General features: G+C 51.2%; 1 protein-coding gene across 21 annotated transcripts in view; it reads right to left on the bottom strand.

Annotated features, from left to right (window-relative positions):
* Positions 1–26851, bottom strand: part of RIMBP2 (RIMS binding protein 2) — a 224486-nt gene that overhangs the window by 33599 nt on the left and 164036 nt on the right. For all 21 annotated transcript variants that reach the window (XM_072802123.1, XM_072802119.1, XM_072802121.1 and 18 more), the window contains 5 exons: positions 20032–20233; positions 16062–16207; positions 15383–15459; positions 11385–11494; positions 8228–9040 (listed from right to left, as the gene is read on the bottom strand). In XM_072802123.1, coding sequence (XP_072658224.1) covers positions 8228–9040; positions 11385–11494; positions 15383–15459; positions 16062–16207; positions 20032–20233 — 1348 coding nt within the window. The remainder of the gene's footprint in view (positions 1–8227; positions 9041–11384; positions 11495–15382; positions 15460–16061; positions 16208–20031; positions 20234–26851) is intronic.

The following is a 26851-nucleotide window of genomic DNA, read 5'->3' as shown; positions in this document are numbered from 1 at the left end:
AAATACATCGCAATACAAGCATCCATTCAAAAACTGGAAAGAACTCAAATACAAAAGCTAACCTTACACATAAAGGAGCTAGAGAAAAAACAGCAAATAGATCCTACACCCAAGAGAAGAAGGGAGTTAATAAAGATTCGAGCAGAACTCAACGAAATCGAGACCAGAAGAACTGTGGAACAGATCAACAGAACCAGGAGTTGGTTCTTTGAAAGAATTAATAAGATAGATAAACCATTAGCCAGCCTTATTAAAAAGAAGAGAGAGAAGACTCAAATTAATAAAATCATGAATGAGAAAGGAGAGATCACTACCAACACCAAGGAAATACAAACGATTTTAAAAACATATTATGAACAGCTATACGCCAATAAATTAGGCAATCTAGAAGAAATGGACGCATTCCTGGAAAGCCACAAACTACCAAAACTGGAACAGGAAGAAATAGAAAACCTGAACAGGCCAATAACCAGGGAGGAAATTGAAGCAGTCATCAAAAACCTCCCAAGACACAAGAGTCCAGGGCCAGATGGCTTCCCAGGGGAATTTTATCAAACGTTTAAAAAAGAAACCATACCTATTCTCCTAAAGCTGTTTGGAAAGATAGAAAGAGATGGAGTACTTCCAAATTCGTTCTATGAAGCCAGCATCACCTTAATTCCAAAGCCAGACAAAGACCCCACCAAAAAGGAGAATTACAGACCAATATCCCTGATGAACATGGATGCAAAAATTCTCAACAAGATACTGGCCAATAGAATCCAACAGTACATTAAGAAAATTATTCACCATGACCAAGTAGGATTTATCCCTGGGACACAAGGCTGGTTCAACACCCGTAAAACAATCAATGTGATTCATCATATCAGCAAGAGAAAAACCAAGAACCATATGATCCTCTCATTGGATGCAGAGAAAGCATTTGACAAAATACAGCATCCATTCCTGATCAAAACTCTTCAGAGTGTAGGGATAGAGGGAACATTCCTCGACATCTTAAAAGCCATCTATGAAAAGCCCACAGCAAATATCATTCTCAATGGGGAAGCACTGGGAGCCTTTCCCCTAAGATCAGGAACAAGACAGGGATGTCCACTCTCACCACTGCTATTCAACATAGTACTGGAAGTCCTAGCCTCAGCAATCAGACAACAAAAAGACATTAAAGGCATTCAAATTGGCAAAGAAGAAGTCAAACTCTCCCTCTTCGCCGATGACATGATACTCTACCTAGAAAACCCAAAAGTCTCCACCCCAAGATTGCTAGAACTCATACAGCAATTCGGTAGCGTGGCAGGATACAAAATCAATGCCCAGAAGTCAGTGGCATTTCTATACACAAACAATGAGACTGAAGAAAGAGAAATTAAGGAGTCAATCCCATTTACAATTGCACCCAAAAGCATAAGATACCTAGGAATAAACCTCACCAAAGATGTAAAGGATCTATACCCTCAAAACTATAGAACACTTCTGAAAGAAATTGAGGAAGACACAAAGAGATGGAAAAATATTCCATGCTCATGGATTGGCAGAATTAATATTGTGAAAATGTCAATGTTACCCAGGGCAATATACACATTTAATGCAATCCCTATCAAAATACCATGGACTTCCTTCAGAGAGTTAAAACAAATTATTTTTAGATTTGTGTGGAATCAGAAAAGACCCCGAATAGCCGGGGGAATTTTAAAAAAGAAAACCATAACTGGGGGCATCACAATGCCAGATTTCAGGTTGTACTACAAAGCTGTGGTCATCAAGACAGTGTGGTACTGGCACAAAAACAGACACATAGATCAGTGGAACAGAATAGAGAATCCAGAAGTGGACCCTGAACTTTATGGTCAACTAATATTCGATAAAGGAGGAAAGACTATCCATTGGAAGAAAGACAGTCTCTTCAATAAATGGTGCTGGGAAAATTGGACATCCACATGCAGAAGAATGAAACTAGACCACTCTCTTTCACCATACACAAAGATAATCTCAAAATGGATGAAAGATCTAAATGTGAGACAAGATTCCATCAAACTCCTAGAGGAGAACACAGGCAACACCCTTTTTGAACTCGGCCATAGTAACTTCTTGCAAGATACATCCACGAAGGCAAAAGAAACAAAAGCAAAAATGAACTATTGGGACTTCATCAAGATAAGAAGCTTTTGCACAGCAAAGGATACAGTCAACAAAACTAAAAGACAACCTACAGAATGGGAGAAGATATTTGCAAATGACATATCAGATAAAGGGCTAGTTTCCAAGATCTATAAAGAACTTATTAAACTCAACACCAAAGAAACAAACAATCCAATCATGAAATGGGCAAAAGACATGAACAGAAATCTCACAGAGGAAGACATAGACATGGCCAACATGCATATGAGAAAATGCTCTGCATCACTTGCCATCAGGGAAATACAAATCAAAACTACAATGAGATACCACCTCACACCAGTGAGAATGGGGAAAATTAACAAGGCAGGAAACCACAAATGTTGGAGAGGATGCGGAGAAAAGGGAACCCTCTTACACTGTTGGTGGGAATGTGAACTGGTGCAGCCACTCTGGAAAACTGTGTGGAGGTTCCTCAAACAGTTAAAAATATACCTGCCCAAGACCCAGCAATTGCACTGTTGGGGATTTACCCCAAAGATACAGATGCAATGAAACGCCGGGACACCTGCACCCCGATGTTTATGGCAGCAATGGCCACGATAGCCAAACTGTGGAAGGAGCCTCGGTGTCCAACGAAAGATGAATGGATAAAGAAGATGTGGTTTATGTATACAATGGAATATTACTCAGCTATTAGAAATGACAAATACCCACCATTTGCTTCAACGTGGATGGAACTGGAGGGTATTATGCTGAGTGAAGTAAGTCAGTCGGAGAAGGACAAACATTATATGTTCTCATTCATTTGGGGAATATAAATAATAGTGAAAGGGAATATAAGGGAAGGGAGAAGAAATGTGTGGGAAATATCAGAAAGGGAGACAGAACGTAAAGACTGCTAACTCTGGGAAACGAACTAGGGGTGGTAGAAGGGGAGGAGGGCGGGGGGTGGGAGTGAATGGGTGACGGGCACTGGGTGTTATTCTGTATGTTAGTAAATTGAACACCAATAAAAAATAAATTAAAAAAAAGGACTACAGGCCACATTCTAAAGGCAAAAATGAAATATATTCACCCAAATAAAGCTAAAACAAGCATCTACACAATCTAGATATGTCAAAGTAATGTAACAGTCTGCAAGAATAAACCTCAACACTGCAGAGGTATGGTTACAGCTGTTACTGAGGAAGGTAACAGAATCCAGAGTCTCCCCAGGGCATAATCTATAATGTCTGATACACAGTGAAAGTCAGTAGATATAGAAAGAAATGAGAAAATGTGATATATAATCAAGAGAGAAAATAGTCAGTAGAAGCAGGCCCATAGATGACCCAGATGTTGGCATTAACAAAGACTTTAAAATAATTGTTACAGGGATCCCTGGGTGGCACAGCGGTTTAGCGCCTGCCTTTGGCCCAGAGCGTGATCCTGGAGACCCGGGATCGAATCCCACATTGGGCTCCCGGTGCATGGAGCCTGCTTCTCCCTCTGCCTATGTCTCTGCCTCTTTCTCTCTCTCTCTCTCCCTCTGTGACTATCATAAATAAATAAAAAAATTTAAAAAAAATATTAAAATAATTGTTACAAATCAGTTAAAGAATGTATAGGTAAAGATATATGTGGTAGGTGAAGAAATGGAAATTCCAGGAGTGATAAGAAAATGTTTAAAAGAACCAAAGGAAAATCCTAGAATTGAAAACTACAATGGCTAAAATAAAAATTTTATTTAATACTCTTTGAAACAGATTGGACATTGCAAAAGAAGACTTAAAGACAGAGTAATAGACTTAAAGACAGAGTAATAGAAATTATCATAACTGAAACACAATGAATAAAATAAAGGGGAGTTCATAAATCTGTATGCCAACAGCAAGCAATCTCACTTATGTATAACTAAGTTCTCAGAACATAAAGGTAGAATAAAGTAGAAAAAAGTCTGTGGAGTTATAAAGTTTGAAACTTGAAGAAAAACTACCTCTACTACCACTCTTAGCTCCAGGAGTATCGGTAAATTAAAAAAAAATGTAAGTAAAATAAGCATAGGCACATTAGAGTCAAATTACTAACCATCAAAAACAAAGAGAAAAATTTTGAAAGGAGTCAGAGAATGACAATAGGAAAGAGAGCTGACTCCTTATACAAATAGAGAAGGCCAAGAGAAAAGCTACAATATTTGCAAAGTCCTGTAATTTAAAAAAAAATAGTCGAGATTTCTATATCCAAAGAAAAAAATTAAGTTTTATCTATTTAAGTAATCCCTACACTCAACATGGGACTCAAATTCATGACCTCAAGATCAAGAGTTGCACACTCCTCCAACTGAGCCAGCCGAGTGCCCCCAGAGAAAAAATACTTTTAAATAAAAGTGAAATAATGAGAGTTTTTTTTTGTTTTTGTTTTTGTTTTTTAGAAAACTAAAATAATGCTGAAAGAGATGCTAAAGGAAATTCTTCAGAGCTAAAAGGAAATCATACCAAGTAGAAGTAGGGATAAAAACTGGTGGAAATTGTCGGTATATCAGGAAATAGACTGTTTTTGTCAGATTCTTCAAAAGCAATTGATTAAAGCAAAAATAATAACAATAATGGATTGAGGGGTTTACAATATATATAGAAATAAAATATATAAAAACAAGAGTAAAAATAAAGGAGCATAAGGGGAATTATACCCTGGTACTATTCTTCCCTTATAAATGAATTATGTTATTAATGTAATCTCATTTTTAATGAGCTTAATATGCATGTGTCACTCCCTGCAGCAATCTCTAAAACAAGAATACAAAGAGTTATGGTAAAGAAAAAAAAAAGAAAAAAACAGTTCAGAGAGGAAGAAATGGAATACAAAAATACCATTAGTTGACCCCTCTCTTCCCTTTCCCCTCAAAAAGGCAGGGAAAGATAAACAAACAAAAAACAGGACAAATGAAAAACAAAGAGCTTATGGCAGACTTAAACAAAGTCATATCAGTAATTGTACTAAAAATAAAGGAACTAAAGATTTTAGTTAAAAGGAAGAGTGTCAGATTGTTATAACACCAAGACCCAACTATAGACTATTCACAAGAGACATACTGAAAATAGAGACACAAGGGATTTCAAAGGTTAGAAAAAGATATAACATATAAGCTCTCAGCATGAAAAAGCTGGTGGTCATATGAGTATCAGACAAAACAGACTTCAAGATAAGAAGTAATACCAGAGACTAAGAGGGGCAGTTCATTAATGAGAAAGGAGTCAAGGGCAGCCCGGGTGGCTCAGTGGTTTAGCGCCGCCTTCAGCCCAGGGCGTGATCCTGGGGTCCTGGGTTTGAGTCCCACGTCAGGCTCCCTGCATGGAGCCTGCTTCTCCCTCTGCCTGTGTCTCTGCCTCTCTCTCTCTCTCTCTCTCTCTCTCATAAATAAAATCTTTTTTATAAAAGAGAGAAAGGAGTCAATTCCTCAAGAAGAACTAACAATTTAAATGTGTATGCACCTAACAATGGAGCTTTACAATATATAAAACAAAAAAAATGAGAAAACTGAAGAAGAAAATAGACACACAGATAATAATCTCAATAATTAGAGAGACTGAGCAGACAAAAGCCAGGAAGGATATACAGATTTGAAGAGTTCTATGAATAGGTCTCCTGTGTCCCATCTGGGAAGCGGTTTGCCCTTCCTGCAGCCACTGGGCACTCTGCACACAGGCTTCTGGGCATGATCTGCCTTGAATCTTTAGGGCTGCAAATACTAAGCCAGCCACAGAAGGCAGGGCGACACCTCAGCTCAGGAGGAATTCCAGCCCCTCTCTCTTCACTCAAGTAGCCAGTTCACCTGGCACTGGGAGGCTGAGAGATGCACAGGGCAATGCTTGGCCCAGGCTGGAGGGAGGAAGGCTGGCCACCTCTGGGGGGGCAGGCGTGGCCTCTGCAGGGACCACAGGACCCTGGTGCTGCCAGCTGGGAATGATGTGCCTTGTTTGTCTAGGCCCTTTTGAGAAGTCCTTTTCAGAAGATGCTGTATGTAGTGTTGCAAACCCTAAAAATTATCTTAAATTCTGATCTGAAATCTACTCTGAACCCCAGCTAGAAATTCCACACCTAGAATTTAGGTACCACAACGGCTACTAATGAAAATACTACACTTCCTGCTCCAAACAATTCATACAGCTGGTGCCATCCTAAAGCACACATTACCCATCCTTGTGCTGATAGCTGTTCTTGGGACATGCAGCTCTGCAAACCTGTGAGCCCACCTGTGATGTCCTGTTTCTAGTATCGGCTTGCTGAAAATATGACAGATCTGTCTCCTTGGGGGGTGAGTGGCTTCTCATTAAGGGGGGGGGGGACTCTGGAGTTCAGGATGCGCCAGCTTTCTGCTGAGTGGGTCACTCTATCCAGACCAGAGTTTTCTGAGGGCTTGCATTGCATCCTGGAGCTAATCTAAGTGTTTGGAAACCTGAATTCTCTCAGGGTCACCAGTGTTCTCTTGATTACCCAGCTCTGACACTTTTATCAGCTCTGGACCAAATGCAGTGTCCCCAGAATTCATGCTGAAATCCTAACCCCCAGGGAGGAGATGCCACCTGTGAACCAGGATGTGGGTCTTCACCAGACCCCAAATCAGTCTCAGACTTCCAGCCCCCAGAGCTGTGAGGAGTGACTGCTGCTATGCTCTGGCAGTATGCACAGACTGGACATCAGTGATGGGGGGCTAACCTTTAGGACGTGCCCTGAGCTCACTCCTGGATCTCAGGCTCTCCATTTCACCAGGAGCTTGTCTAGCAGCCCGTCCTGATGGTCCCAACGTGTGTGCTCCTCATCTCTCCTAAGCACCCCCACCCCGCCCTGTGCCTGGTGTTTCTCATTTCTTGATGGCCCCCCTAGCACTACCACATGACTTTGTATTAGGCATTGGGGAACAGAGGGGTCCTCATTATCCCAGTATTTGATCAGAAAACCAAGTCATCAATGGAACACAAATGTGATGGCCTCTTACAAATCAGTTCCTACTAAGGCATCCGTCCCTCCTTAAGGTAGCATCTGCTCCACCCGCCCATGACATTGCTGCTTTGTAGGTCAGACGCTAGTTCATTGTGGGTTTTGCAAATGCTGGGAAAATACAATGAAACAGAAGTGAATCCATCACAAATTGAAAAGCCAATCTTGCGTTAGATGGAAGACTTGAGGCAGCTGGTAAAAATGATCCTGGAGAAGAAATGAATTTTTTGTAAAAGCTTCTGATGAATGAGGTTGAGCAGGGCTGGATTAATTAATCACAGAGAGAAGTCCAATAAAGAGACTGCTGAGCTGGGTGTTTCCGAGGAATCTCATGTGTAACACAGGCCCGAGAGAGGCTCTAGGGGAAACAGATTCTGCCCTCAAATATTCTTGCAAAAATAACCTTCTTTGCTCCAAGAAGGTTGCCCTCCCACCAGGGTCTCAGGCTCCCCACACTGGGCACAGCTGGCTGGCTTGGAAGGTGCAGCATGGATGGCGAAGACCAGCATAGGAATGTGTGCAGGTGTGCCAGCAGCTCCAGGGCCCAGTGGATCTGAGATGGGCAGCCCCGCAGGCTCATGCACCCAATCCCTTTCTTACGACTTCTCAGGGTGTGTGTGGGGAGGAAGGGGAGTGCGTCACTTCTAGTGCAGCAGAGGCCGACAGGAGACCTGCTGTCATGACACATCAGATGCGCCCGGGACCCCGAAGAGCGTCCTCAACAGAACCTCACACCTTCTATACAAATTCATCCACACGTGTGATTTACAATGAGAGGGAAAGAACAGTTTTGAAGGAGCATAGGCACTTTGTTCACCATTCCAGTCAACGAGCACGCAGATGGGAGGGATGCCATGGGGGAGATGTCCTTTCCTGTCCCCAGATGTGGCCTTACTTCCTCCTCTCTTTTCTGGGGGGCGGGGTGCTTCTTGCAGATGCCGGTATGAGAAGAAATATCTTCAAAATCATGGTGCCTAAACAAAATCCGCACATCCTCCCCCGCCCCTCTGGTGCAAATGCACACACTCTGCACATCCTGCCAAATGTGGTAGCTATGTGTGCTCTTCACGCCCGCCCCCTCCTGCCAGCCCTCCTCCCTCCCTCGGGGGCCCCACGGAAGGACAGGGCTCACCTGCAGGCAATGTGGAGAACTCCACGAAGGCCTCCTTCTTCTCCCGCTGCTCCAGGGGCAGCTGCCACGGCATCTGGTGGGGCTTGGCCAGGACCTTCACCTTGTAGGCCATGTTGGGTCTGAGGTTGAAGAACTGGTACTTGTACCTCGCAGCCTTGACCACATCAAGCTCCTCCTCATTGAGGAAGATGACATGGCTATAGTTGCTGTTGGTGGGCAGCCAGGAGAGCTGGGCAGAGATCTGTGTAATGTTGTCCACACGCAGGTGGGAAGGGGCCACCACCACATCCTTGCCCACCAGCAGCGTGCACTGCAGCTCGTCCGAGCTGCCCCTGCTGGTAATGCATTGCACAGAGATGCGGTATGTGCAGGCTGCTGTGTTGAGCTTCTCGATGAGGGCCTTGGTTCTGCTCCCCAGCGTGAGGCTCACACGCGTCTCCTGGTCCACCAGCACATTGTAGCAGCTCACTGTCCCCCAGCCCGGCGGCACAGCCGGGGGATCCCAGGCCACAATGACACTTCTGGCGAGTTGTTTGATGAGGGTGATTTTTCTAGGGTAAGGCACGATGTCTTCTCCGATTTCATCGACGTTCACACCCAGCGTCCCTGCACCGTCGTCCGTGAGGCCAGTGTCTATGTGAGTGGAGGCATGGAGGTCCAGAATGTTCTCCCCCTCCAAGCCGATGCTGGAATGATTGATGAGATTCTGGTCCTGTTCACTCCCCAGTGTACTTGCCAGTCGTGACTCACTGTCCTGGACAAAATCCACAAAGTTGGAGGGTACCAAACCCCTCTGCCCATCCAGGAGCTCACCTGTTGGCACAAGGGCAGCAAGATCACCTGACCTGATGGTGGGGCCCCTGAGGTCCCGCCATATCCTCTGTGTGGCTCCCCAGGAGGGCCGTTCAGCCGAGCAACAGGACCACAGCAGATTCTACAGGTGTTTACAGGAGTCTGATCAAATGTCCCCTCCACAGGACTCACTCCCACCACTTGCCATCTGCTACCCCCAAATCCAACCTGCAGGGTAGCCTCCTCCCTAATGTGACCTGACATCACCTCATTCAGCTACCTGCATGTGGACAGACATAATCAAGCCTCCCAACTGGGTTAACACCCCAGAGAGCAGGAACCTCTCTCTGTTCATCACACTGAGCTGTCCTCGGATACCTGGCACACAGTAGGTGCCCAGTAAGTGTCTGTTAGGCCCACAAATCTGCATGATGTGAGGGGGTCGGAGGTAAAAGAAAAGGAAAGAGGAAAGAAAGAAAAAGAAAGAAGAAAGAAAGAAAGAAAGAAAGAAAGAAAGAAAGAAAGAAAGAAAGAAAGAAAGAAAGAAAGAAAGAGAAAGAAAGAACCATCTTACTATTACCTTTGCTGGAGTGGTCATATGAATAGGAATTAAAAGGTGACCTTTCCCCCCTTACAAAAAGCACTACGTGTGTCATAATAAGTCCCCATGTACCATGTGCTGTGCCACAGAAACTATCCATGTGGTGCCAGCCCACCTGCAGGCTGAGTGGCAAAATATGTCATCAAACTAGCTCTCATGGCTCCGGACGGCCACAGAGGGAACCCCTTCTCAGATTGCGAAATGTTTCTCAGTTGGGCTCAAAGCCTGCGAGCAGCAGAGGTCTGAAAAGCTGAGGAGTGTTTTGAGGAGCCTCAAGGATGCCAGAGTCAGGACAATCTTCCAGCACCAGGGGGACGGGGCCATTCCCACCCCCAGCACCTGGCAGGTGTTGTTGGGGGTCCTGCACCCGGGAGGCTGGGGTGCTGATGCTGGGGACCCCCACCTCAGGGGACATGTAATGGACCCTGAGAAGGGCATGTGACATTTAATGAGCCCTGGATTCTCCCAGGACAAATGGCGATCTGCCTCTGTTCCTGGTCCTATGTAGGGTGTGGGTCTTGAGATAGACCACCCTTGCCTCCAGGGCACTCTCACATGAGGAGGGGTGGGGATGATGCTGATGGTGATGACCAAGGCTTACCATGCACTGGGCCTCATTCCAACCAACAACCCCATGCCTCGTGTATCCTAGGTGGCCCGGAGCTGGGGACTTGCTCTCTCCATTCTACTCAAAGGGAAGGTTCCCACTGCCACATGGACAGTGGACCCTGAACTCTGCAGCCAGTCTGAGTCAGGCCTCTGGAAAGCTTATATGGGCATGATGCCTGGTGTAAATATCCTGGAGCTTTCCAACAAGGGCCTTCTGGTGCCTGCCTTCGGCACATGTTCTTACACTGGTGTGAAAACCAGTGACTGTGGTGTGAATCTATGTTAATTAAGTTCAAGCCATGTCATCACCAGTCATGGAGGATTTCTTGAGTGGGCTGCCCACGGTTTCACTACCAACTGGCAACTACTGGTGAGTGACCCAGCCCATGGGCGGGGCTGCCGTTCATCAAGGTCAGCAGAAGCAACCTGACCTCATGTCCAGCAAACACCAGCATGAAAGCCGACAGCTCCTGTCAGCCCTGGGAAAGCTCCATGATCCAAGAAAGAGAAGCCTGTTGATTTCACAAGAACTCATCCTTCTGCTCAAGGGTGACAACACAGGAAGAGGCCAAGACCGTTCCATTCATATGGGGCACCTGACAAGATGGGGACTAAGCTTGTGAGGCTGCTAGTGCTGCCCCCTCGCTTGTCCTCAGGCTAACAAGAGGACAGAGGTGAGGCATCCTGGAGGGAGGAGCTCACATTTTCAGACTTCAAACTGGGGAAGGTGACCATGGAGGGACCCAGTGGGATGTGGACCAGACAACAACAGAGCCCAGAGGTCAGTGGGATCTCCCTGAGCCAGGCAAGGCTGCCTGTTCTGCAGGAGAGGAAGTCAACTGGGAGAACCCGGGGGCGCTGGGGCAGTGAGATGGAAGAGGCAGGAGATGTGCTCAGGGAGCAGGAAGGTCCTCAGCCCGATGTGTGTGCAAGAGCTGCCCTGTAGACCCTGCAGACCCTCCATGAGTGTCCGAGGTCTGCTGGGGACAGGAAATCCCTCGGTCCCCCGAGGGGAGGGCCTGACAACTGGAGAACTTGGGGTCAGGGTAGAGGCCTGGGTGGTCAGGAGTATCTGGGAGTCTGCCCAACCGTCAGGGTCCTGGGAAAGCTAGTCAGGCAGGCAGACGGGCCCTGTCCGCACACACCCAGACAGACCTTCATAGAAGCCATCCTCATCCATGTCCCCGTAGACGTAGAGGTACTTCCCCGCCGTGAGGGGCAGCTCGGCTTCGGGATTCTCATTTGGCCCATCAAACGGGTTGTAACTGGAAGAAGGAAGGACATTCCTGAGTAGATGCTCTACATGGAGGCAGACACGGTGCCCTCTCCTGCAGCCGGGCACCTGCACACCCGCTTCAGTGCCGGTGAGCTGTGTGCATGCCCACCTCACTCGCTCGCTCATAGGGATGTGAAACAAGAAGATATGGAACGTGTTTGGGGTCTCTGTGTGGGATGACATGTGGAAGCTTCTGGTATTTCTGTCCCACCTGTCACTTCTCCCATAACTATAGGTTTTCAAGTTAGTAAGCAATGAAGAAGATAATTCACCCTGTAATCTTTCCGTATATATATTATTTAGCAGAGGTAGAATCCTATTACATATACCTTTTAGTAATCTGCTTCTTTTTTTTACAATTTCCAATAGAGTATGATCCTCCCTCCATCTCATGAAATATTCTATCGCGTCCTCATTAATGGATGTGGAATAAATCACTGAATAGATTGACACACTCCACATAACCAATGTCCTAATGTTGAACATTGATGTTGCTTCTAATCTTTGGTTAATATGATGAGCGTTGCATCAAATATCCCTATAAACATAACTTTGCACACTTCCACACTTTCTTCCTAAAGATAAATCCCTAGGAAGTGTATTTGTTTGCTCAAAGGCATGGATATTTTTAACATCCGGGGTCTGTACTGCTAAAATGTCCTATAAATTTTGTCTCCCCCTGCCCCTCAAGGTATGAAAAGTGCCCACACCAACAAGACCTCAAAATATCAGGATTAATATTTTTTACAGTCATGCTCAATTTTCAAATAAAATATATGGATGAATTCATCAATTTTCAATTAAATCCAATTTTCTAATTTGGATTTTGTAATTAATTTAAAATAATAGAAAAGGCCCCACTGAGAAAATTAAAACAGCATTCCTGGTGGTCAAAGATGACAGCCACACGCTGTAAACATACAATAATGACGCCGTGATGGTTCACAGGCCAACAGGACTGGGAAGCTCAGGAACACATTCAGGGATGTGTTTTATGTGCTCTCCATCCCACATCAGTGAGGAGAGCAGAGAATGTATCACTTGTCCCAATTTTAATCACAAGATGAGGTAAGAGGCGCCCACCCAAAGTCATAAGCTCACTAAGTAATGGGGATGGAGCCAGAATCAGGGCCTCCTGATCCCCATCCAATGCAGATTTCATAGCACCATGTTGCTCTGCTGCTCACTCTCCAAATCCCAGGGCCTAGGAATGTTATCCAACAGTCTGATGGTTTTCTGAAGTCAGTAATGGTCAGCGACCATCTGCACCAGGAGCAGACACAGACGCATGTTTACTGAGAAAGCCCAGTGAGTGGAGGAAGTGGGGGAACAGTTCTGGCAGAAGGGATGGTGTGTGTAAAGGCCCAGGGGCAGGGGGCGGGATCCCTCTGGGGAGCTGAGATCCAGCCTAGCTGGAGGTGAATGCAGGATGAGGGATGAGAATTGCCAGGGTCCCTGACCCTCTGGATTTGCTCTCCAGAGCTGAGAGGTTATCAGGAGTTTTAAGGTAGGGAGTGACTTAATCACACCTGCATTTTGTAGAGACCCGTGGGGCACCCTGTGGATGGAGGCTGGCAGAGGCAGTGAAGAAACTGGGCTCTGCCTGGGCAAGAGGAGTGGAGTTGGACACGTGTATTGAATTGGGTCCATGGGCTGGCATGGGGTGGGGGGTAAGAGTTAGTTTGAGGTGTCTTATGTTGTCACACATTGAATTCACGGGCCTGGGGGGTGGTTAGTTGGGGTGGTGGCAGTCATGTGCAGATGGAGGGCCCACCCCAGTAGAAGAAGGGCCCCAGGTTAGGGGCTCAGGAAGAGGAGCCTCAGCGGTATGAAGGGGAAGGGGGTGCAGAGGCCACACAGATAAACCACACCATGCACCCTGGTTTGCAGACAGGAGGGAAGGCCCAGGGCTGCCACAGTGTGCACGTGCAGGTGGCATTGTGTTGAGGGCAGGGACCCCCAGGGATGCCCATCCGCAACAGGAAACCTGCTGGAGCATAGCAGCCTTCAGGGCACGGGGGGCATGGGGTCAGTGTGAGGCGCCTGTGATGGTGGCAAGTATCTGGAACACGGCACACTTTAAACAGTGACTTGTGTCCCACATGAGCAAGTTACATCTCCACAAAGCTATCTGCACAGAGGGATGGGGGTCCTGGGGGAAGGCTGAGTAGTGGGCGGCCAACCACGGGAGGGGAGCAATGCAACCACCAAGGGAAGAGCAGGGCTGTTCCTGTTTTATGTCTGGGGAAACGTCCCAGCAGCAGGTTGAATAATCCATGTTTGGCCCCCAGGGAAACCCCCAGTCTCCTGGCTTTACCCTCAGAACCATACCATCCGGGGATCCTGAGGACCTCTAGAGGACTCAGATCTGCAACATCCTCTCAGGGTCTGGTATTCTGTGCTATTCCATAATTGATGTGGTTTGGGCTTTCTGGGAAGGATGGTTAATAAAACAGACATAGAAGCATCACCAGGGCAACGTCAATAGCATCAGCATGAATGGAACAAGGGGGGTGTCCTGTGCTTTGGCTATTGTTGGGGCCTAGCCTCGCTCTGCACTCAGAAGGAACTTCTCCTGACGTGGATCAGGCTGGGCACCACCCCCTAGGTCCCCTGACCTGACCTGCGGCCCCGTGGCTCCTCCCAGCACTGGGGCAGCATCCCTCACGGACAGTGTGCTGGATGGTCAGAGCAGGGGCACCCACCCCCGGACTCGGCTAGCCTCCTAATTGAGAAGCCTGAGGCTGGGGGGCAGCTACTCCAAACGCTTCTGTTATCTGAGCTGAGCAGTGGAAGTAGGTTTTCATTGGCAAAATGAATGGATTGCTAACCAGAAAATAATCTGCTAATCGGTATAACAGCTATTACAAATGCCTCTCATTGGCGGGAACACAGGTGTGGAGGGTATGCAGCTTGGCTAAGACTCAGGCTGCTCCCTCCTGCAGGAAGTTTGAGGGTCCACCACACGCAGACTCGGAGTATCCAGGACGAGAGGCTGGGTCCTTGCTGAGTATGAACAACAGGTGATGAACTGTTTCATGGCTGCTGGTTTGGAACACTCTTAATTTATATCTGCTCCTACATCAGAGGCTGGTGTCAGGCGTGCGTTCGTTTGAGGCAAGTAGCAATGTGGCAGGGAGGCAGCTACTGTGCACCCATCCGTGAGCCATGCGGACCCAATGGCTTGTTCGTCGTCACCAAGCGTGGACACTGTAGGCCCCAGTGGAGATGAGCAAAGATCCGGAACCAGGGCACCCTGGAGCCCAGGCACCACGCAGACGTGAGCACCTCAGGGAGCCAGTAACCAGGAGCTCTGCACAACAGCGTCCCCTCTCAGTTTCAGCTTGCCACCTACTCTGGGCTAAACTGTCATCCCAAAAGCTATGTTCAAGTCCCAGCCCCCAGTACCGGGAACATGACCTTATCTGGAAACAACATCTGTACAGATGTGATCATGTTAAGATGGGATTGCACTGGGGCCAGGTGGGCGCACTCCAGTGACTGGCGTCCTTGTGGAGATGGAGTCAGCAGGCCACGTGAAGACAGGTAGAGACCGCAGGGAGCCACCAGCAAGCATGGCCTCACTTATGCCCTGATTTCGCACTTTCTGCCTCCAGAGCCGGAAGAGGACATGCGTGTGCTGTTTGAAGCCACCCACTTTGTGATAATCCATTGTGGCCGTCCTGGGAAACATCCACTATCCACACTCTCTCCATCAGAATGGACAATAGACCCTCCTCATCCTCCCAACTCTGGCTGAGCTGATTCCCTCTGGGGACAGCCCGTGAGGAAGCACTCCCAGACCCATGACCTCATCGGCCCCCAGGCACCCGCGCCCGCGGACGCTCAGGGGTGCAGAGAGGAGCTTCACGCTTACCTGTAGCGGGCGACGCACAAGTGGACCTTCCCCGAGTATCTCTGCTTGGAGGTACTGGAATTCCGTTCATTATCCATCTATTAAAGACACAGACGATGTTTAGGTTACACTTCCTGCTGGGAGCACATGGGAAACCCCTTCAGTCCCTCCTTTCTGTCCCAGATGGTGGAGCTCCCGTGAGACACTGCTAGATGAAAACCTCTACCTGGGGCACCAGCCCAGAGACCAAGCGGCTCCCTGGGTGTGGGTCCCCTGGTCACACAGAAGCACATTCATAAAGAACCACTCCCCACACCAGGAGTTGATGGACATAGGGCGGGACTTGCTGGGAGAACCCATGAGTGTGCCAGGCCCTGCCGTGCATCGGTGAAGGCACAAAGATGGACAGTGACCCGTGTCCTCTGTTCACAGGGGCTCAGCTCCAGGAAGGAGACAGACATGGCCCCCTGCCCTTGCATATCAGACGGTGGCTGGGGCTCTCACCTGAGACATTCCGGGAAGACTGCATGGAGACAGTGACATGGGGGTCAGTGAAGACTGGATATGGGAATTGGGAATTTGTGGGAAGGAGGGAAGAAGCCAGTAGGGAGGAGGAGGAGGAGGGGTGAGGAAGAAAGGCAGGGAGGACCTTCGTGTTCCCACCAACCGCAGGCACGCATGCACGTGGGCCAGCACTCACGTCTGATTCAAATCTGCATCTTGGGCTGGCGGGTCTCAACAGAAATGCAGGCTTGTTGGACAGAGGCTCGGGCTTGTCACTGGGGAGTGGAAGGGGACGGAGGTAGTCCCCGATCACGGTGTGGCTGCCCAAGGTGCTCTCCTGACCTGGCAACGACAAGGAGATGGTTTGAACAAGGGCACGAATGAACTAGCAAGCTTGGATTCCTTTGACCCTCCAGCCTTCCTGTCCCCCTCATTGCCATCAGCCTCAGGCTCTCATTTTGGGGTCTGCCCTCAATCCCCACCAGCCAGCCTGACCTGACCCCCGCTGGACATCCTCAGTGGAGTCTACTCCTGGCTGTAAGGATGGTGTCAAATGCAGGGGGAAGGTCCCATCACAGGGAATTGAAGGAGGTCATGGAGAAAGAACCTCTCCCTTTCCCTGGCTACCACGGGGGAGGGAGGCTGTGAGGCTTGGTGACGCTGCAGCCGCATGGCCACCGGGAGGAGGAAAGTTGCTCCCAGTGTGGCGCTCACAGAAAAGGAACCTCCAGGTGGGAAGGAACCACCTCTGGGATATGCGGTTGGAGCGCCCAAGCCCAGCTGCACCTAGAGTGGGACCTACTGGCTTGTCATCTGCTCCCCAGTCTAGGTTGACTTTGCTGCCACTTGTGACTGAAAGGGTCATATCAAACACACAAAGTGGCCCAAGGGCCAGGCAGTTTTAGGGTTTCTGCAGGAAACACAGGAGTGGCGATCCCCCCCCAACCTCTCCATCCAGCCTCTGTAGTGGTCACTCCACGGCATCACCTCCCTGAAGATGTGACTACTGAGTCCCCGCCGGAAAATCCCATGTGACTCAGCGTAAGGTGGGAAGAGTCCCAACAGAGGCTGCCGCCACTCTCCTCACCAGGGGCCCCGGGGTTTGGCCTGATCACAGGAATGGCGCAAGAGCGCCCCAAAACAGACCCAGTGCCAGAACAGATACGGGCCAGCTGGGGCGTCAGATCCCAGAGAGCAGGGCATTGCTGGGCTGTTCCCATCTGTCCCCACAGCACAGGGCCATGCTAGGCATGCAGCAGGCACAAAGCGATGCTGCGTGTGTGGGAGCCCCGAGGCCTCAGCGCACCAGCTGTGAAGGGCTGGCACTGGCACTCAATGCCCCTCCTCACCCTGGGGAGTGAGGGGGTGTGATCCCCGAGGCATGCTGGCCTGGACAGTGCCCTGTGGATGGAGGTGACCAGTCCCCCTTTCAGGCAGGAGCTTCTTGAGCAGGTGTGTGATTCACTGTTTCTGTTCCGTTTGATGGAACATTCCAGAGAGAGAGGCTGTGCCTTCCAGCATTCCTGAGTGAGGATAGCACAGCCAGTCCCCTACGCTGGGGTCATAGCACCCAGGCACCCTGCCTGTCCTCACCCATGCACCGCTGCGGTCAGCAGCATGGCACCCTGCCAGCATGCGCAAAATGAACTCGTGGAGTCTCCTGGTGCTCACATTTGGCCTCCACCACCCGGTCCTGGAGAGGCGGGTATCACCTGCCGTCGGACTCTGAGCGAGGCGGCACCCCCGTGCTCCACCGCGCTGGCTCCCACGCGTCCCTCGCGCTGTGCGGGTGCTACAGTCTTGCGAAATTCCAATGCCTCAAGATATGTGTTTTCTGGGAAGGATGGCCACTCCCCCGACAGCGGCTCACAGCCGGACGGAGGCTGGCGGCGTGGGGACCTCCCTGCACATCTGGAGACCTTTGTCCACGTGCCATTTCTCCCTGGAACTGACTGGAAGGCTGCCCTCCTGTCAGATGTGACCCACTGTGCAGACCGCAGGTCCCTCAGTGGCTCCCAGTCAACCTGTTATGTCTCCCCCACCTCCGGGGCCAGGCCAGCCTCAGGCAGGAGGATGCAGAAGACGATGGGCACACATCTGCCCACGGCCCCTCTCTGCCTCGTTTCAGCGCTCCCAGCTCCTGTCAGACCCGGAGAAGAGATCAGGGCCCAGCAGCTGAGTCCCCCTGGGCACCCCCGTATCCCCCAGCGAGGGCCTCTGCCCTCTGCAGTCAGAGAATGTCCTTGTGAGGATGGACCCTCGGGGGGTCGCGGGGCTTCAGCTTTCCTCCCACGGCTGGATGAGCGATGCCCACAAGACGAGGGTGACGCCAATTGTGTGGGCCCTCCAACGGGGGCCCCTCGTGGGGCCAGGTCACCGATCGTGGCATGGGCTGTATTTATCAGGACGGTGGCTCTTCAGATGGTAACTCATCCACCAGGGGCCCAGCTATCAGCTTGATACTGCCGTGCACCTGTTAGCTTTGCTTCCACTGAGCGCTGGCGCCCACCATCACGAACCAGATCCCGTTTTCCGGAGCGGTCTCCATGCCGAGCCACTCCCCCTGGACTCACATTCACACGATGCACAGAGGAGCTCACACAGCAGCAGCAAGATGCCACGGTGAGAAGGGCGTGCTTGCCACGTGTGGTTTGGCCGAGGGCAGGCAGGCGGCGGCACGGGTAGGGTGCTTCACCGTGACCGGACCACAGGTCCATGAGGTCTGTGCCCAGCACCTGCCTTCCCCGGCAGTCTGTGGCTCTGATGTGTGCCAGACAGGGATGCCACATGACCAGCCCCCTTACACCCTGGGCACCACATCTCTCATGGCTTCCCTGGACAGAAACTCTGTACACCTGGGGCTGCACTTTTCACTGCATGCAGGCACCCTGCTCTGCCCATAGCCTCTGTTGTGTCCCCACCACAGGTCACCACAGCAGCTCTAAGCAAGAATGACTCTAAGTCCTGGGAGTCACCAAATATGCTGGGGTCTTGCAGAGCATGCACCAGCCAGCCTTATATGGCCAGCCAACCCAAGAATGTTTGGTAAGACCTGAAGCTGCCCTGCCCTTCTTATCCAGTGGACAACACAGCCCAAACCGCACGTCCTGGAGGCGGGCTCCTTCGGCTGCCTGATCTAACCTAGGGTCACTCCCTACCTTGTCCCCATGTCCTCGCACATCTGCCTGACTCCCTTGCTTCCTGTGTGTGTCCAGCCACCGAGAGGATGCTCCATATGGGGCCTGGGTGCACCATGCCCCCGGGACGCCATGGGGGGACATGCGACCCGCCTCCCCTCCGCCCTGCTGTGGCATGCCAGCTAACAGCTAGCAGGACAGTAGACACACAAGGAGGCGTTCTTTATCGAGATACGAGCAGCTTCACTTTGTTGTAGTATTATAAAGCATCAGAAAAACCCTCATCATATATTTTGACAACTGGGAGAAATCTGGAAATTCTCTCTTTTATGGAATTCCAAAAGGGGATTCTGACATTCATCTCCCTAAATTAAAAACACCTTTTAAACAAGTGGGCATTCTCATAACCGGGGTGCCCCTGTGGGCTGCCCTCCAGCGGGGAATGCTCCCTGATGCACCATGGCAGCCCTGTGCGCCTCGGTGGAGCCCTGCATGAGGCTCTCCTACAGACCTCTACAGTCTTTCTGCCAAAATAAAGACACACAAGTTTAAATGGCTCCCCACCCTGTGTCCTGAGTACAAGTGTGACATCACTACTGTGACCATCGCGGCCTTTGTGGGATCAGGAATTCACACACACCCCCCACCGCGGAGGCATGAAGGCCGGGAGGCAGCCACAGCCTCGCCGTGCACCTGTTGGACCTGGTGCCGGAGCGCCCCAGCTCGCTGCCAGTGGCTGTGTGACCCACACGAGGGCCTCGGTCTTCCCCTCTGTAGAGCGGGACCAGGGCAGCACCTGCCACACGCGGCCGTGCCAACAGCATGTATTGATACCCATCGAGGGCTTAGAACAGGGGCTGGCACCCCATGTGTGCTCAGAGGCTGCTGCTGGCCTGCCGTCACCTGGAGCCCCACGATGCTGGGTGTCCCACACGGGCGGGTCAGGTAGACGCACTGTGTGTGCTCATGTGCGGGGTCTCCGGCCACCACTTCTCCACCACGAGACACAGGGCAGGAGCAGGCACTCACCTTTGCCAATGGAGGGGGCAAGTCCATTCATGAACTGGGAGAAAGGCTTGCCGGACGCCAGCACGTCCAAGGAGGCCCCTGCGCTGCCACCCAACAGATCGATCTTGCCGGCGTGCTGCCGGAGCTTCTCCAGGTCCTGGGACAGCAAGCTGAACTGCTCACTCTGCGTCCGGCATTTCTCTTCCAGCTCCCGTACCTTGCTCTGCATGGCAGAGGCACGGACACGTGGTCAGGGGTGTGCGGTGAGGGGATGTGCCTGCATGTGTGTGCACATGGCTATGTGCTGCACGTGCACATGCATGCATGGTGGGGAGCGGCCTGCTACCTGCACAGGACAGACATGGGAAACCACACGTGCCGAGAAACCCTACAAACACTCGAATCCCAGCCAACCATGGATCATCCCGGGCTGTGTGTGCAGCCTGGGCACTTGTGCTTGGCTCACCTCACCATAGCCATTGGAAATGTGGAGCGTGAGGCAGTGACACAGCCCAGACTTGGGGGCAGCTTGGTTGCCAATCTGCTGATGCATTTTTCTCATGGGGGTGCATGTCCCTAGACTGCAGAACCCCAAGGAACTCTGCTTTCACTATCAAAGGAATTTCTTTCTGCTGGTTGTGGTTAGCAACATAGCTGCCATCTGCAGGCATCCAGAGATGCCCTGGGAGCCCTGGGGAGGGGGGGGGGTTCTCCCTCGGACACATGTCAGGGGAGGGGCAGCCCGGGGCAGCTCCTTCCTGCCTCTGTTGGCCCCTGCCCTGCCGGCTCTCAGGTTGGGCAGCTTGACACCCACTCCCACTCCCCGGACGCCTGTGGACCACACTTCCTATCCTGGCGTCCGAGCAACCAGAGTATCCTACACCGTATGCAGCTGGGTGCACAGGCCAACGAGGGATGTGTGGGGGGCACTGTCTGGTGCTACCGCTGCCCATGTTACATGAGCTCCCTGGTCCCGTCTCTTCTGTCTCCACGACTGGAGGGGAAGCTCTGAGCCTTTGCTCTTTCTGCTTCTCTCCCCAATACATCCTCCGTGTTTTTCACAGAATCGGGCCCAGAGCAGGTGCTCAGTAAGCATTTGCTGAATCAGTGAGAAGAGGGAACTGCAGATCTGAGCACTGGCTTATCCCGCCGGCGTGGGGTCCTGTCTCACTTCCATTCCTTATTCTGTGATAAACGGAAAATCCCATCTACTATATTATTAATTCCACGTGGAATTAATTGCCTGGTTCCCCCACTAAAATGTCAGCTCCACAAGGGCAGGAATTTTTGTCTGCTTCTTTCCTGCTACATCCCCAGCACTGGGAATGAGCTTGGTACCAGGTCAGCGTGCAACAGATGTTGGGTTGCGTGCAGGAATGCAGGGATGGCCGGGACCAGCCTCACCCTGCATGCGGAGCCCCAGCAGGAGACACGCTTCTCCTTTCCTTCTCCTTATCCTCCTCCCCTTCTCTTCCTCCTCCTCCCCTCCTTCCTCTCCTCCTCCCTCTCACCTTCCTCCTCCTCCTTCTTCCCACCCTCTTCCCCCCTCCTCCCCATCCCCATCTCCCTGTCCTTCTCCCCATACTCCTCCTCCTCTTTCTCTCCCTCCTCCTGTTCATCCTCCTTTCTTTCCATCCTCCTCTCCCTCCTCCTTCCTCCCCTTCTTCATCCTCCTCTTCCTCCTCCCCCCACTCTTCCTCCCCATCCCCCTCTCTTCCTCTACTTCCTCCTTTTCTTCAGCTTCCTCTCTTCCTTCCCCTCCCCCCCAGCATTAAGTTTTCCAGCTCCTTGGTATAGAATGAAGTGCTATTTATGTCTGAGATCAGGGATTTCTAAAAATAAACCTAACAAATCCCAAGCCTATAGTTAATTTCTTCAATTCATTAAAAAAAAATCAGCAGGATTCTTCTTTTAAAAAGCTGAATGAGCTTGTCTGTGACAGCTGCCTCCACCGAGGCGGAGGAGTGAAGTCTGCACTTCTAGGCATGGGCAGGGACGCGGGACAGCATCAGGACGCCCACCAGGGAGATGCTGTCCCAGCAGCCGAGTGAAGAGAACATGGGAAGAACTGCAGCTCCTTATGGAACTCCTTGTGAGTCTTAAAGTACTTCAAGATGAAAAGTTGTTTTTTTTTTTAAGATGAAAAGTTTTAAAAAGTGAACAGATTTAACAAAAATATGAGCTTATGCTATAGGTGGCCTGCCTGTGTGGGGAAAGTCATGCAGCCAGGGCCTCACGGACCTCCGCTGGAAGCTGGCATCCTAGGCACAACTGGCACAGGTGGCCAGCCACTGGGGCCTCAGTCGTGGTGCTCTGGGAGAAGGTGGAGGGGACGACGTGCGCTCCTGGCCAGGCCCCACAGTACTCAGGCATGCCTGGGGTGGTGGGGCCCGATCACATGCAGGCACTTGCCTGCAGCACCTATCATATGAGCCTACAGACGCAGTGGCCTTGGCACCCATGCTGGCCAGCCTGGTGCCCGAGCTCCCTGAGAACTGTCCTCGGCGAGCCTCTCCAACCAGGGCATGTTTCTTTGTTCAGTGGTCCCCTTCACCAACGGGGACTGGGACATGCCTTTCCCCTGCACCTGGCATAGGACGTGGACCTCTCAGGAGTGGCTGGTGATGTGCTGGTGAGGGAGTCCAGGAAGTAGGTAGATGTGGAGCAGGCTTCAGACCATCAGTGTCTCTGGACATCCATGGAGGCCGGTGGAGACAGGGAGCACAGACAAGTCAGAGGATGTAGGGGCAATAGAGTGAATGGGACATGTATGCTTGGTCCAGGGGGCATCTTCTCAGCATTTGTCCAGAGCCACTGTGGACAAGACTTCTACTCTTCCAAAAGGAGCTGAGTCTTTATTTTAATGTAAAAATCCCTCAAACTTTAAATGCTGAAGTGTATCAGAGGCCCATACACAACAGCCCGGGCTGTCAAGGCCTGTCTGGAGGCAGTGCTACCACTTGGTGGCTCTGTGCCCAGCTGGCACCGGGTTGGGCTGGTCTGGATGGCTTCCAGCTGTGCCCATTGAGCCCTGGACATATAGGATGATCCCCCCACAGGGTCTGGGGCTCAGGGACCTCAGGTGGATCATTTCTAGTCTTTCTGGGTGAAGAGCTCATATCCCTGGAGCTGGACTTACACTCCAGGGCAATCGCTGGCACCGCCAAGAATCCCATCCCAGGGGTGGGCAATGCAGATGTTAGGAACACAGGTGCCCCCAAGACCTCTGCCGCCTGTGTCTATTTGGTGCCTTTACCTCACTCATTAGTGTGGCCAATAGCAGGAGGAAAAACCCCACTCTGATGAAATTATCAGCTTTTACCTAAACACAAAGAGTGGGAGAACTGGGCATTTGTTGGTGACATGAAAGGTATTCAGGATGTCAGTTGGCTCAAACATCGCAGTGCCATCCCACCCATGAGTAGACAAGGTGCAGGACTAGAAGAGAAGCCCCAAGTGCTCCTGTGTCCAGACACCGATCTGGGTGATTTCTGAACAGAGGGTTTCTGGTGGCCGAGGCCGCCCGGGCCAGGCTCCGTTGGGCTGACGTGCTTCCCTCCAGTGCGCCTTCCACGGGAGCTGGTGACAGGATGTGGCCGAGCTACAGAATAAACACAGATGGCCTGTTTTCTGCTCACCTGTCAGAGCATTTGCTTACTCCGCATCCATACACATGGGGTGGTTTGGTTGAGCCTCGCTCTCACCGTAACCTGGAGCTGAGTTGGAGGGGGGTGGCCAGGCCTCTCCCACTCCAGCTGCTAACCAGAGAGAAGGAGGGGTCGTGCAGGCTACGCCTAACTGACCTCTCCTCCCCCACTGCTTGGCTGTGCGGCAGCAGGAGGCCCAGCCTTGGAGTCTGCAGGCTTCAGGCGCCTGGTCTCAGTGGCCTGGGGAGCAAACGGTGGGGGAGCAAGAAGTTGATGAGAGCTAGGGACAAAAGGAAACCTCACAGGCTTTCGGCCTTGTGAAAGAGAGGCAGGCTCTCCTCCAGCAGTATGGTCTCCTGGTCTGGCTGCAGGGGTTGAGGCCGGGGTGGCTGATGTGGGCCCGGTAGCCGGGTGCTGGCCCTGGTGGTCCCCAAGTCACCAGCAGGGGGAATGGTGTCCAGCGACCCGCCGATCTTCCTGGCTGGCTTATTTGAACATCAGCATTTATTTCAGGATCTGGAGCACTGTCACCTCCCAGCTAGGTGGCCCCCCAGGGAGCTAGCCACCTGCAGTCATCGGTGGTGGGGGGCGTGCAGAGCAGCTGTGCTCTGACCGTGGCAGGAACAGATGGCACAGTCATCTGGCAAGTAAACCATCCCTGGAAGAAACACGGACACTTGCAAATTTGGTCATGGGTGTTTATAGAGACGAAGGAAAACACATCCTAGGAGTGACTGCCAGCAGTTCAGGCTCCGTCACCCAGTATTCCACATCTGACTTTCGGGCTTCGTAAAGGAGAGCCGCCGTGGTATGGAGTGCTATGCCCTGTTATCGGTGTCCAGCAGAGCAGGCTGAGACCGTGGAGCCGCTGTGAGTAATGAGTGCAGCAGGAAGAACCAGGGCCCGGGTAGGCTGGGCCACCCACGTAGGAGCGCCTGGGAGTAACATTCCATGCTGCGTCCTGATGTACAAGAAAGGACTGGGATTCTGCGTACCCTGGGCTGTCCACCTGCTGTGTGCTGGGCACTGTTGGGGCAGGGGGGATCTCTATGCACCATCACTGATGCTCAGGGAGCCCACAGGGTAAGGTGGGATGAACTCATGACAGAGTGCAGCCAAGATGCACATACCCAGGTAGGGGCCAGACAAACCCAGGCCTCTCTGACTCCAGGCTCTGAGCTGGCTCTAGATCCCGGGTCCCCTACTCACTAACTGGGGACCTGGAGGCAAGTCCTGCTGCCTCAGTGGGCCTCACTGTCTTCACCAAAGCACAAGGTGAAACATGTCTTCTAGAACCCAATGGGGAATTGCAAAGTCAGACCCTGGGGTGAGGTGGGGGACAGCATATGCGAGGGGCTCCACTAGCAGGAGTGACAGTCTTCCACTCTCTGTGGGCAAAGCTGCAGCACAGACACTGCTGGGGAGGGCGAGGGGTGCCATCCTAGTGACTCAGACACCCAAGTTCCTGCATGCCCCCCCTCCGATGACCGGACATCTGTTTTCAACAAACTGTGAGAGCACCTTTGAGCTCATGCAAGTGCATCAGGACTCCCTACATTTCGTCATTAACAGGGACACTCAGTGTCCTTTTCATGGTGACCCCCAGCTAAGGAATGCCCTCCACTGCCAGCTTAATACTCCTATCGGTGCTGGATCCTACCGGCAACTAGACAGCACCCAAGAAAATCCATGTAAATTCATACCAACAGGCTGAGCTCCAGGATCTTTATACATAATTGCTGTGAACTCCAGAATCTTTCCAGGACAATGTGGCCTTGAGAATGAAATGGAACAATACTGTAGCCAAGGGGAGAATCTGGAAAGTGTAGTTGACATTTTCATTCAATCACATGTATGGATCCAGCACCATTAAAGCATGAGTGTTTTAAATGTTTGCTTTGTTCATATGATTTAATGTTTATCCAACTGCCCAACTTAAACAACCATGAATTCTAAGCTTGTGAGTCTGGGTCGTCAGAGTTTCCCTGCTTCTGGACAGATGTGCCCTTGTCACATCAGTGTGACGTGTGCAGATAAGCACCTGCCATGGGTGGGACCTCAGAAATCCTGTATCGCCTTTGGAGCGCCAACAGCCAGGGGGCAGACAGCCTCTGGAACACAGAGCTGGAGTGGGGGTCAGTCCTAGGGCAGCCTAATGTTTGGAGGCATGCATGGCTTCCCTGTCCCCAATCACCTCATCTCCCAGCAAAGCCTCAGGGGGATGGGGAAGCTACGGCTATTCCCAAGGAGGAGGGGCAGAGACCCCCATGGCCCCCACAATTCCCCAAGGGTCTAAAGAGGCTTCTTAAGACACGTGGGATGTAAAACATTAATTATACATCTTTATGGGTCTACTTCTCAGGCTCTCAACTTGGCTGCTACTCAGCCACACTTCAGTATCAAAATCATGTTGTCCTGTAAGGATTCTAGAATTCAGATGGGTGGGGATGATGCCTTGGGCCAACCACATTGGGTTTCATCCCCTGGGCCCAGGGAGACCACACTTTCCAGCTCTTCCTGCAGTGAAGCGCTCAGCTCCGGCCAGGGCACAGGTGACACAGCAGAGCAGGATGGCGCTGCCCCTGCTGCAGTCACTGGGAAGCCCCGTGCACCAGACACCACGGTCACCAGACGCAGGGAGCCTGGATCCCATGTCATCCTGGAGGGCATTCTCGGAGGATGTCCCAGATCTGCAGCAGACATCACTAACGAGAAACGACCTTTCTATGTTCGGGGTGAGGTTGTGATCTGAGCCTCACCTTACGAACGGACCTGAGAAACAGGTTCATCTTCCTGATGGGACCAAGCACGTGTCCTCCTCCTTCATGCGCTCACTCACACCCATGCACACTTGTTTGCCACGTGGTGTCCTGTACCCTAACTCCAGCCCAGCAGGGCAACTCCCCTCTTAGGCCCAGCAACACGCAGCCGGTACGTCTAGGGACCCATGCAAATGCTTTCATTTTAGTTTCCTTTAAAATCAGAAACGAAAAAGATATAATAATAAAAAACCCAGCGTGAACTATATTCCTCTTTACATCCAGGCGGGTATATGTAAAATATAATTTTTAGTACTTTTATGGAGGAAGGGATGGGACTCAACGCAGGTCAGTCACAATGCAGTGTGGACACCAGGCCCACCTCAAGATGACCCTGTACCTGTCTAGGTCAGGGGTATGCTGCCTGCTCTTGCA

The sequence above is a fragment of the Canis lupus genome, chromosome 27 (genome assembly GCF_048164855.1).
Source record: "Canis lupus baileyi chromosome 27, mCanLup2.hap1, whole genome shotgun sequence".
In the NCBI taxonomy this organism is placed as follows: domain Eukaryota; kingdom Metazoa; phylum Chordata; class Mammalia; order Carnivora; family Canidae; genus Canis; species Canis lupus.
Note: the sequence above shows the minus strand (reverse complement) of the source record. Positions and strands in the feature narration are given on the sequence as shown.